The 13,178-nt window shown below is 45.4% G+C and overlaps 1 protein-coding gene across 1 annotated transcript in view; it reads left to right on the top strand.

Annotated features, from left to right (window-relative positions):
- The window catches only part of LOC132244728 (AP-2 complex subunit beta-like), a 79,288-nt gene that overhangs the window by 37,869 nt on the left and 28,241 nt on the right, over positions 1-13,178 (top strand). Inside the window, 5 exon segments of the mRNA XM_059717083.1 lie at positions 4,802-4,992; positions 7,892-8,113; positions 8,705-8,825; positions 10,866-10,908; positions 10,911-10,960. Coding sequence (XP_059573066.1) covers positions 4,802-4,992; positions 7,892-8,113; positions 8,705-8,825; positions 10,866-10,908; positions 10,911-10,960 — 627 coding nt within the window.

Genomic DNA, 13,178 nt, shown 5'->3' with positions numbered 1-13,178 from the left:
GTAAAAAGACTGCTAAACGGTCTGCCATGAGACTCCTTGGAGAAGACCCATCTGGGAATTCTCACTCTGCCTGTAGTGCTCAGAGCCACCCTGCCTAGGAGCCGCTGTCGCTGCTGGAATCCACGTGCGCGGCCTAGACAGATTCTCTGCATCCTGCCAAGAGCTGTGCCTCAATCTGACTTCCAGAGTAAATCTCACTTCCCGTCTGACTGCCAAGGTGGCCGTGTTCCTGAATGGGAGATGAGGAGGGGGAAGCGATGTTTCAGTTTGACAGAAGGTGGCATTTTTCAGCTCCGCCTGGTAGGAATGGGAAATGCTTAAAAATAGTTTAAAGAAGGCAGGCTGGTAAAACTTAGCACACATCCCCCCTCTTCCCCTCCCCCCCACACTCTACCTCATACAAAAAAATTATCTCATTGTCACTAAAAGGTTAAACTACAGGATGAGGGTTTTTATTCATTTGTTTGGTTTTTTTAACCATTTTAAAATGGGGAGCACTCTTCCAGCCTAGATTGAGGACCAGTCATTTACTCTCCCAAGGGCTGTAGACGTTACGATGCAGCAGCCCGGGAAAGCGACTGTAAGTTAGAGGATGGATGCGTTGCCCAAGGGCCCAGAAGGGAATTCTTTGTCAGTGGTAAAATTAGAAAATGGCACTTATTAGCGTCCAGTTCAGACCAGGAATAGCGTCACCAGGAAGGGAACAGTAATTGGTCTTTTTAAAATTGATACATGTTACTAGCCTAAAATGGATAGAGGGCAGTCTGACCTTAATCTAAGCTATCTGGCCACTCAGGACGCATATGCTGTTTACTCAATTCCACATCAAGGTTTTTTCCCCTTATTTAACATGGTGGGAGGGATCTTGGAATAGAGTATGAGGTGGCAGGGTGCAGACAGCGGCTAGAGCCGTAACTGCTGCCTGCCCCTGCATTAGCTTCTGCACCCTGTGCAGCCTCAGGCCCCTGCCCCCTGGCTCCTTCCTCCAGCAGGCTCTATTCCTGCTGCAGTCTGGGGTACGAAGCACAGCCCAGCGTTGCCCCACAGCAGTGGCATGGAGCTGGCACTGCTGCTACAGGACTGAGCTGGGCCTCTGTTTCAGGCTGCAGCTGGGACAGACTTGTTAGCACAGAGCAATGGTAAACAGGAGAGGGGCGGAGAAGCTGTGGGGGGGAGCCAGGGAATTGAGGTTGTGGGAGGGCCAGGCACAAAGTGTAGGGTGAGTTGCTGGGAGGGATTACAAGGGCAGGGGCAGCCCCTGCTGCTCACCCTACAACCTGCCCTCTGACTGCCTCTTCCACTGCCTGCCCTATTACCACAGCTTTCTCTACTGCAGTGATGGTGGGGACAAACAAGATAATCCTTTAATAATTAGATTCTACACATAGAAAACGATAGCAGAATTTCAATGTATACAATCTAACTATTGGAAAGTTTTCTTAAATTTGGGATCATCTTGGATTTGGGTAAATACAGTAATATTTTTAACCGTTGTACAGGAAGCAAAGTTAAGGTACCCCATTGCTGTAGAAAAGGGTGTAACTAGTATGAGCAGCAGAGCCTGTCACAACTCTCAGTACAATGTGTAGGTGCCAATTCAATAGTCATGTTAATAGTGTGGATCTTATGTTTGAGGGTCCTTATGATTGCTCTCCTGTTTTACCCATCACCCAAGTGCAGAGTTAACGAGCATCATTGTAACTCTGCACTTAATAACATATACAGGTCAGTCTCATCATAAGTGCATTTAACTTGTGTGAATTCAACTATACGTGTGAATTCAACTATACGTGGGGTGGGTGGGGGAGGCGGGGCTTGAGTTTGCACGTGTGCCCGGAGCTGTGGCCGGGTGGCACGCAGCCATCCCCACCACCACCACCACGCGCTGCGCTGCTGCTGCCGCCGGCCACACAGCTCTAAGCACGGCTCCGTGACAGCGGCGGGAGGCTTTGGAGGCAGAGACAGTCACGGCTGGCACAGTAATATGCGATTTCGCTATACACGATTTTCGCCTTACGCGCTGACTTTGGAACATAACCCCCGCGTAAGACGCGACTGACCTGTACATACCACATGGTCCCCTAAGCTTCTTGGGGAGGCAGAGCTGTTCATTGCTGCTGTGAGGAAAGCTCTTTGCTCTTTATGGAAACCAACCCGTCATCTCTCTTTGGAGCTGCTTAATCTGGTCACCTGCTTTTCACCATTTCTTTCTTATTTTAATGGTATAGTAAGTGGAAGATTCCTGTTCTGAAGCAGCAGAACATTATACTTCATTACACACTTGGTTTAATTTCCATTTAGCATTAAATGCTAAAATAATCTGATTGCTTATCTTGCTCAGCATTCTCTGTTCCCTCTGCTTCCCCCCCACCCCCCCTCCATCAAAGCTTTTCTGTGTAGGTTGACAGAAAAACACGTGTTCTGGCTTCTACCCACCCCCTGCCTCCTTGTGAACATAATTTACTCTGCCATTTGAACTGAGCTGAGGGTCGGAGCTGCTGGAGGGGATAATTCACAAGCCAGAATTGCTCCTTCTGCAGGTTTCTCAAGGACTTGGTCTGGTCTAATACATTTGCTGCATAAACCCTGTTTCAGTGTCTGTCATGCCCCATGTAAACTTATATTTACAAGCCTGTAGTGTGGTTTTAAGACAGGTTGTCAAAGGAATGTAGTAAAAACTTGATACCCAAGACCCAAGGAAATGCCTTCTGAGAATCTGAATCCTTCAGGAAATCCCAGCTGAAATTTATATCCAAACGGTGCTGTGACCCATGTTTGCAGCTCCCTTGGAATATATTGAAATGAGACCAGCAAGGGCTGATTTTAAATCAGAATGATTTAAGTTGCTGACTTGATCATAATTTTTCAGCAAGCAGAATACCTTGATTTTGAATGGTCAGTTTAGTATTGCTTTACACTTCTATTCTTTTTCCAAAATAAATTATGTTTGATTGGTAAACATTAAACAGGTTAAATTCTTAACCTAAGAAATACCCTTTAAATTTAGTATTTTTTTTGCTGTCTAAGATGCAGTTTACTTAAGTAATTATATTGCATATTATGCATTTATCTGGGAACTTTTTTTCAGGTTTTATGGCAGAAAAATGTGAATTATAAGTTTGTTTTTTTATATACTCGATGCTTAATATTTTTTATCAGATCTGTGGTGTACTTGGATGGAAATTTGGGATAGAATTCAAAATGCAAAAACAACATTTTAAAACTTTATATTTTAAAAAACTTTCAGTACCTGTGCCAGATACTTTTTCTGTAAGTTAGTTTATCCAAACATATCGTGCATTTCAAACTAATTTACACTCAGGTGTAAATAATCCCAAATTATGTTGAAAAATGTGGTAGCTATTCTCATCAGTCTCATTGCAAGCTTTTTATAAGTCCCCAGCTTTTCATTAAATCAGAGCAGTGTTGGAAGTCAGGATTGAGAGCCCTTTCTTTGGTTTTGTGGCAGGAGGATCATTAAAGAAATGAATTTATTTTTTCTCGTAGAGGCTAAGGAAGCTGGGCTTATTTAGTCTAGAAAAGAGAAGACTGAGGGAGGATTTAATAGCAGCTTTCAGCTACCTGATGGGCGGTTCCAAAAAAGATGAAGCTGGACTGTTTTCAGTGGTGGCAGATGACAAACAAGGAGGAATGGTCTCAAGTTGCAGAAAGGGAAATTTAGGTAGTGGTAGTTTGGGGGAGTTTTCTCATCAGTCTCCTCATCACAAGTTTTCTATAAGTCCCCAGCTTTTCATTAAATCATAGCAGTACTCATGAAGAGGGTAGTAAAGCACTGTAGCAGGCTACCTAGAGTGGTTGTAGAATCTCCATCCTTGTCTAGGACCTGGCTAGGCAAAGCCTTGGCTGGGATGATCCAGTTAGAGATGGTCCTGCTTTGAGCAGGGGGTTGGACTAAATTACCTCCTGAGGTTCCTTCCAACCCTAATTTTCTCTGATTTTTGTTGCAGTTGCAAATGTATTTACAGCACCTAGATCCCCTAAAGATATCAGTACATAGACACTAGTATTGGGGACATTCTGGAATCTGGTGTGACTTTGTATGTTAAAAAGTCGGTAGGGAGACTTGTTGGCTTCAGAAGCTGCCTGTTGCCTTTCAAACTGAATTAATTGGGTGTCATGCATATCAATATGGGAATCAGTGGTTTTATGATGAGGACTGTTTTCTTAAACATTTTTCATTTAGTGGGGAGAGTGACCTTTATGGAAGTTAAGGCCAGGAAGAGCTTCATAACCTGGGTAGATATTTGACACCTGGAGTTAGTTGGAATATTTTGTCTACTTTACTTGTTCCAGCTGTGTACTTTGTATTGCTACCTCTTTTTGGCTGACATGGCCAAAAGTAGCATCACAAAAGGCAGTATTGCTGGAAGGACTCCATTCATTTGGACAACACCAACCAGCCACACCTATAGCCAATTTAGGACTTTACCCTCTTTTAAAAATATTTTTACTACAGAGTTTTTCTGCCTGCACCATCTGCTGCTGCAGTCTCTTAGTGCTCCCCTGGTATATCGGCAGCTGCCTCCCAATAGCACTGCTGATGTTCTCTTTCTGTTCCTCCCTCAGAGACAAAAAGCATTTTAGCAAGGACTCTCCATGCTTTTGGCAGACAGTGAAGAACAAATTGCAAGTTCTCAGGCTACTTTGGGTCCCCTGTGAGCTAAACCGGATAGTGCCATCAACCCCAATTCTCAACCTGTGCTAAGCCCCCAGATCCCAGCTATACACCCCAGTATGAGTGACACACAGGCAATGAATTGTTCTCATCTCTCTCTCCCAGGTGGAGGCGAATGCTGTGGCTGCCTTGTCTGAGATCAGCGAGTCGCATCCTAATAGTAACCTGCTGGACCTGAACCCACAGAACATTAACAAATTGTTAACTGCTCTAAATGAATGCACCGAATGGGGCCAGATCTTCATTCTGGACTGTCTGTCCAACTATAACCCCCAGGATGATCGTGAGGCTCAAAGGTATGCTGGGTCATACCCTTCACATGCAGCTAATGGCCACATGTCTATGCTGCCTCTGTGTCACATCTGGCACCCCTGCTGAGAAGTATATCTTGGTTGCTCACCCCTGCTCAGCGTGAGTCGCATCCAAAAAGGAGGCAGGGTAGAAGATTTAGAGCAACCCTAACACACCTTGGCACCACTCTCAACTGCTCTTCCTTGAGCATCCTCCCTGTTGGATGCTCAGGGTTGTGCTAAGGCCTCATCTCTGGTATTTAACTGGACCAGCATGGGGGCAGTACAAAACAAACCCAGTGTCCCATCTCTTTGAGGCTGTATGGGCAGGCTTGATAAAACAGGTTTTTACAGGCTTTGAATGGCAGAAATAGATTTCACATAAAGTACTTCAAAGGCATGGGTGTTTGGTACTGCAGGCATCTGCTAGGACCAGTTATCAAGCTGCATAGGCCTACCCTCTCCTATCAGGCCATTACTGGTATCTTGTTCTCTGTATTTTCCTTAAGGAGCTGGACATACTAATCTCTCATCCCAGCAATGGATTAGTGGAGACTAGCCCTACTGTTAGAACTGGCCAATGCACTTTACACAATATAAAAGTTTTAGTATTGTTCCTTAAAAGAAAAAAATGATTTTTGCTTTGTTTTCCTAGTTTGCATGCCATGAAAGCCCTGGAAGGTGTTTTAAAAATAACTTATTTTTTATATTATGTCAGGTTTCTTATAAACCGGAAGTTCTTATGACTAGAAAACTAAGCTAACATCACAGGGCGGGAAATAAACCTGAGGAATGACAACTAGGAAAGGATCTTTGTCTTGTGTTTAAAACTCTCTCTTTGGTTCATACCTATAACTTCAATGCACAACAGAGAATAAAAGGAGTTTGTGCTAGATTCAGCACCATCAATTCTGGTTAAGATCACAGTTAACACTACTTGAAACCTGCCTTTTGGTTCTCTGGCAAACCACGGAAAGGCCAGGCTCTGTCCCTGATATTTGAAGGGTGGGAGGAAAAGGTTGGGGGAGAGCATAAAGTCAAAAAGCTACAATTTTTTTTCTTAAAGTATTGAAAAAGGATGACGACCCGTGTCTTTAAAATTCTGTGCAGGCCTCCTTTTGATGTGCTAGGTTTTGTTCAGTGGCTGTGTTTTTGCAGCAGAACAGCTAATTCCATCTTAAATTGTGCTGGTTTCTTCTTTATACAAGATGTTCTAATATCTCCTGTGCCTGGGCCCAAACTCAAGCTCTTAATTATCTCTAAAACCCCACAAAGATCTCCAAGACATTATGCCTGAGTTACCTTGGCTTCACCAGAATGGTGCTGTCGGTTTTAAATCCTTTGAAAGGCAGTGCTTGAAAACAGGTGGAATGTGTTTGTTGCACCTTTCTGTGAAGCTTGACCCTTGACTCCTTAGTTCAGAGTTGCTGGGTAGTCCTGACTTCTTGAATCCTGCCTGAACTCTGATAGGATAATTCCTCCTTATACAGGTTTCCCTCGATTTATGTGTTACATGTGTTCCTGGAAAACTGTGCATAAATTGAATTTGCATAAAGGGAACCCAGTTTACAATATAAGAAATAGGGATACATTCCCACAGCGGTGAGGGAGGAAGGGAGTAAGGCTGGGGGGGATGGGACTAGGGAAGGAGCAGGGGGAAGGTTGTGGCCACTCCTGGGGCTGCAGCAGGGAGCAGAGCAGAGGAAACTGTGAGTGGGCGTGGGGTGCAGCGGGTGCGTGGCTTAGCTTTTGCTGCTACGCACATCCCAGGAGGGCCGTGGCTTGGGGGGGCTCTGCCAGGCTCTTTCCAGGGGACACACGGCCCCAGATCTGTGCGCGGGACGAGGGCAGGCTGCTGCTGCAGGCTGGAGCTGGTGACGGCCCCATTTTCTTCTCAGTGCTCGCTGGTGGTGCTGGAAGGGCAGGTTGCGGGGGCTATGGCGAATTTTGAGGTAGTAGCAGCTCCCCTCCCAGCGCCGTCAAACTCCAGGAAGAGCCTGGTGCCACTGCCGGCCCACCCGTCCCATGCCCTGCACCCACTTACAGTTCCCTCTGCTTTGCTCCCTGCTGCAGCCCCAGGCCTCTGCCTCTCCCCACTTGCCCACTGCTGCAGCCGCCCCAGGAGCAGCCAACACCAGCTACCTGCAGTTGCTGGGCTGCACCATGCCCCAACCCCCCAGGGGCTCCACTTTTCCCCACTCACCACAACACCTGCTGCAGCAGCCCCAGAGCAGCCGACAACACCACCTGCCTGCACCGTGGCATGGCGCAGCCCAAGAGCTGGCGTGAGTGGGGACAAGTGGAGCCCTGGGGGGTTCGGGGCACAGTGCAGCCCAGCGGCTGCAGGCAGCTGGTGTCAGCTGCTCCCAGAGCAGCTGCAGCAGGGGCTGGGGTGAGTGGGGCCTTAGCCCCATGGCCCTTTCCCCTCCCCGCACAGACTTACCTGCTTTGGGGAGGGGGGGGAGTGCCTATGCTGATCGCATAAGAGTGAATTTACCTCACATATAGTGAATTTGGGGTATAAAAAGGGTCATCGTATAAGAGCTAATTCATATATACAGAACCCGCATAACTCGAGGGAAACCTGTATAGCACTTTGTAAAACTCCTGGAAATCTATGAAACAAAGAAGGTTGGTATCATTTCCATTTTTGGGGATAAATGCTGAGCGGAAAGTCTCGGCAATGTGAGCAGTGATACTTCCTTGTTCGGTTCCTTCTGTGTTCAGGAAAACAAGACTTGGATGGTTCTTTGTAAATATGCACCATTGCATGAAACAAACACCTGATTTCAGCCGTTTCTCTTCTGAACAGAAACAACTTTGTGTCCTCAGTTCAGGTGAAGTCTTATGGAAGGAGTTCTGAAATAATCTTAAAAAAAAAACATTTCTTGTGTTTCTTCTTTAGCATTTGCGAGAGGGTGACTCCACGGCTGTCTCATGCCAACTCGGCAGTGGTGCTCTCTGCAGTGAAAGTCTTGATGAAGTTCCTGGAGCTCTTACCCAAGGACTCAGACTACTACAACATGCTGCTAAAGAAACTAGCTCCTCCGCTTGTAACGCTGCTGTCAGGAGAACCTGAAGTTCAGTATGTTGCTCTGAGGAATATCAACTTAATTGTGCAGAAAAGGTAAAGACTGGAGTGCTGCCCTCCTTGGGTGCAATGAAAGGGTGCTGGTTGATATGTACAAGCTTACTTGGAAGACTTAAGCTCTAGATGCATCTGTGATGAAATGGTTGACTAGTTGTCACAAGAGTGTTCAGCCAGTAAGACTTTTTTTAGTTTTTGGTTTTTTAAGTGGATGATCTAGGACACTATTATTTTCTTCCTTTTCCTGTCATAGTGACAGCCAGAAGGACCCTTCCCTCCGTGCAGTAAAGTAAGAAATCTAAACCAATAGAAGGGATTCATGAACATGGAGCTCTGCTGAATTAGAGGGTATGTGGTTGGTCTCTTTGAAACCAGTCCATTCTTGTGTACTCTTCAGATAGACAGTGGCAGCTTGAACTGTACATTTTGAAAGCATCGCTCTGCCACTAGAGCTTTGTGATTTCTTTTTGAACAACTGTTCTCGCATCTGTTTGCAAATCTGTGCTGAACTGATATCAGTGAATTCCCAGCAAAAGCTGAAGTTGATTTAAAAACTAAACTACTTGTGTGTGAAATAGGAAGCCGTTTAATTTTCAGGCTTGGGTTGATTCTGTTGCATGTGTTCTCCAGGCCTGAGATCTTGAAGCAAGAAATCAAGGTGTTCTTTGTGAAGTACAATGACCCCATTTATGTCAAACTGGAAAAGCTGGACATCATGATCCGCCTGGCCTCTCAAGCAAACATCGCCCAGGTCAGCTCCTCAAGGTGCTTTTAGCCCTGCATGCATCCTTGGGATGGCAAACAATGTGAGGGAGGATTTATGTACAAATTGATACCTCCTTAAATTGTTCTCAACTACTGTGCAAGAAATTACAGCAAATCAATGCTCCCTTCAGCACAGTATATTGTTTAGTTACTTAAAAGCAGGAGCAGCACACCTGTTAATTGGGTTTTACATTTTTGTAGTTGGGTCTCAGCAGAGCTGAGGTTAGAATTTAGGAAACTCTTGACTGTTCATGCTGTGCATCTTCTCTGTCCTGTTACTACATTGCTGAAATGCCATGGTGTGTCCATTCTCTTTGGCAATATTTGTGAGCTCAAAGAGCCAGTCTGCATGAGAGAGCTTTAAGAGCAGCGAGCAAAGAGAAAGCGGGCACAAATTCTCCAGACAAATGTTTTTCTTCTTTTTTGCAACGCCTTTGTGACATAACCAATTCACATCAGCTCTTTCATACACATGGAACATATGAGAAACAAGAATATAAATGCTCTGCTGGGTCAGACTACAGATCCATCTAGCTCAGTATCTCATCCCTCATAGTAACAGAGTAAATTCTAAAGGGAAGAGTTTAAACAGGACATACAGTATCTCAAATGATCCCTCCCCTGCGCCTCTCTCTTCACTGCTTCCAGCATTCAGGGTCCTAGGTTGTCCTAACTTTGAATTTGTACTCTATTGCATTAATACCCACTGAGGGACCTATCCGCCATGAATTTGTTCAATCCCCTTTTGAACCTGGTTAAATTATCAGCTTCCAAATGAGGAGGAGCAGATGAGTTTGAAGTAGTAATACTATACAATAACACATCCCATTTGTATTTTAAATATCTCTAGGACTAAAAAAAAAAGTCAACCCAAAATTTTCCCAAGAAAGAATTGCTTCTCTTAGGCAAAGTGTCCTAGAACCTTTATGCATCTACCCGCAAGGACTGCTGTTGTGCCCCAGAATTCATGCATCTCCATGCATCAGACTGATAGGCCAGGGGTGTGCAAAATGGCAGATCTAGCTGGTAGCTGGACTCTATTTGGTAGCAGCCCTTGCCCACATGGCTGAGGCTGATCTCCATGGAGACCCCAGCCACAGCTCACTGTGATACCAAGGCTACAGTTGCCATGGAGACCAGCCCCAGCTGCACTGGCGGGACGTGCGGCAGGGCAGGGGGCTGCTCCGGTGTCACTGGGATCTTGCAGCAGGGGCAGCTTGGTCAGGGCCAGGGCAGAGCCACAGTCTCAGCCTGCATGTTCTTGGCAGGTGTGTGTAGGCAGCAGATCGTGCCTTGGCCCTCGCTCGGGACCACACTGTCACCGCTGCAAGGAGCCAGGGCAGAGCCGCGATGCGCTGCCTGCGGTCTCCTGCCCAGTGGGCAGTCTGCAGATCACAGCTCTGCCCTGGCCCCCACCAAGCTACCCTGCCACAAAATCCCAGTAGCTCCAGAGCAGCCCCCTGCCATGCGCCCTGCCGGCACAGCTGGGGCTGGTTTCCATGTGGCCAGGGGCTGCTGGGAAATGGACTCCACAGCCAGCCGGACTTTGCACACCTCTGTGATAGGCCTATAAAGGAATGGACAGCACTAGCTCCCTTCTCCCCTTTTTCTCCTATACTCTCTGGTGCTGCTTCTAAATAAAGGATGGATTGTGCTAACAAGTTGGTCAAGGAAATTTGAAAATAGGTCAGATTGTGTCATTCTTCTTTCACCCACAGTGAAGTTGATCTTGCTGCTTCATTCTCGGCAGCCCTTCTCTAGGTGGAGTTCAGAGTTTGAATCTGCTCCTGGAGTTAAAGGAGTATATTCATTTAATACCTGCACCTACAGTTATGGAGGGGACATTTTAGATTAAGTTTAAATATAAAACTTGAATTGCATTTACTGCACTCTCTGCCATGGGGACACTATAGCTCCACTTACAGTCTAATAACCAAGCTTGGTTAGAAGTGAAAGAGTCATTGGAAATGTTACCCTTCACTCCCTGACCCAAACAACTCAGGTTTTGTGTGATGCTGCCCAACAGGTTCTGGCAGAACTCAAGGAATATGCTACTGAGGTGGATGTTGACTTGTCCGTAAGGCTGTGCGAGCAATTGGACGATGTGCCATCAAGGTTGAGGTAAGTATTTGGCATTTGTTTCTAGACTTCGCTATGACATGTGCAACAGCACAATTTTTGAGCTCTTTGGCAATGCTGATGTATTTCCCTCCTCTACCCTGCATGGTGGGGAAGGCTCCTTATCCCTGTCTTAAAGATTAAATGACTTGCTTATGGTTATACATGGGTCTGTGCCAGAGTCTAAGATGGAACATGAAAATCGTGACTTTCAATTCAGTGCCTTAGAGGGGATGGTCTTATGAGTCTCTTGGATCTTGAGGTTGTGGCGGATGCTTAGCTGATATAAATTGCCATCACTCCACTGGCTTCAGTAGAATAATGACAATTACCCACAATGGCTGTGAGCTGGCATTTGGGGAAGGGAAAAGAGAGACCATGTTTATTGCATAAAAAAGCAGAAAAATGTTTCTCTAAAATGGTCGATGGCCCCAGATGCATTTGAACAAGAGCTTGGAGAAGTGTTGAAGATTTGTTATTTTTCAGTATTCAGATTTGAAGTCCCCCCATCCTCGTCCTGCCCTTTAGATCATTTAGTGTTCAGATCATTTTGTGTTAAAGGTCTGTAAAACTTCTAGATTTATTTCAGTGTTCAACATTTCTTTTCAGTTTAAAGGCAGAAACTATTTTCAAAGGAAAACAGTAGGCAATATCTTAGTTTACTATTTTTAGGCAAACTTGTACTTCTCAAGGGTTGGACAGATCTATGAAGAGAGCAGGGACTTGTGGTGTAAAGTCCTGGCTTCTTAAGCCACTGTAGATAAACTCATGCAAAGTACTATGTGGACACTTATGCTTCAGGTTAAATCAAACTTGTTTAAATTTAGCTTAAGTCGCTGTTGACTTTGGGAGCAGATTTAAGCGAACCCAAAACAAACCTGCCTTAAACTAAAGTGTCCACACACAGATTTGCACCATTTGCTTTCTTCTAGGGGATATGGTCCATTTGCTGCCTCCTGCCTTGCTGTCACCTAGTTCCTCTGGTCTGAATAGATTTTGGTTGAAGATTTTTACCTCTGTGGACTTCCCGCCACATGTCGGAGGCAGCAGAGGAGGTGATCTCCTGCCAGCCCATTTGCATTTCTAATTTTGGTGAATCTTTTCAAGTCAAATAATGAGGAGGAGACTGTTTAAAAACCAGCAACAGCAAACAGTTGGGCTCCTGAGGCAGAAAGTGCTACCTCTGTAAAGGAGCTTGAACAGATTTGGAGGGGATGCATTTACAGGCTAGTACTCTCCAAATCTCTTACTTGAATCCACTCCAGTCCCTCCACATCAGAAGTTGATGAGCTAACCGGGCCCTCTGATTTCCAGAGAATCGGGTTGCTAAGATATCAGGATGCTGTAGGAGGCCTCTTGCCTGCCCTCACACATCAGGTCTTGTGAGACTCATGTCCAGTATATGTAAGGACTTAATAAGATGCCTAGCTTATTTTAAGTGATAATTCTTTACCATATTCCCATAAAAATGCACGTCCTAATAAACAGTTAATTTTACTTTTAGCATCTTGTGAAGACTTTGCTTTTGAAAATTAAGGTCTGTTTATTTCTCTAACGATAGCTTGAAAAGAAGGCAATCTCGAAACAATCCACTATAGCATGTAAGAGGACTCTTGTCTCTGGGTTAATAGATACCTGTTCCCAGGGCAACAGAGTTTATTAGAGGCCATTTCCATCATGGATTGTAACCAATGGAGGAATCTCCTCATTCTCTGAGCCATCAAAGCTCTCAAGTTTTTGATGGCTTAAAAATCTTCCTTTGACACAGGACAGAGCCAGCAGGAGCTCATGATGAATGAGAGTTCACAAGGAACCTCATCTCCACCTGCAGGAATCCTGCCTTTCATCTAATTGTGTCTGTTCTAGGAGAGTAGATTCATGAATATATTTGTATCCACTGCGATTAGAGGCTGGGAGCAAATGCATTCCTCTAGTATGGGAGCACGTGCATTATCTGTCAGGGGTACAGGGAATTGTGTATTGGCTAACTCTCTGCAAGGCAAAAGAGAAACATGCCACCTGCAGCTATTGTCATAGGGATACAAATGAAGCATCAGCCCGGCCCCAAAACTTTCCATCAGGTTAGAGTAGACAGGCTAAACAAGACACTGAGTGCAAGTAGCAAAGCTAATGTAGTAAATACAGTAGGTGTGGGGGGTGTGGGGACATGGCAGGAGGGGTCAAATCCCATTCACAGTAAGACTTGCTCTGGAGAGACGTC

This window comes from Alligator mississippiensis, chromosome 14, assembly GCF_030867095.1.
Source record: "Alligator mississippiensis isolate rAllMis1 chromosome 14, rAllMis1, whole genome shotgun sequence".
NCBI classification, from domain to species: Eukaryota; Metazoa; Chordata; order Crocodylia; family Alligatoridae; genus Alligator; species Alligator mississippiensis.
The sequence above is the reverse complement of the archived record's forward strand: the minus strand, read 5'-3'. Positions and strand labels throughout refer to the sequence as shown.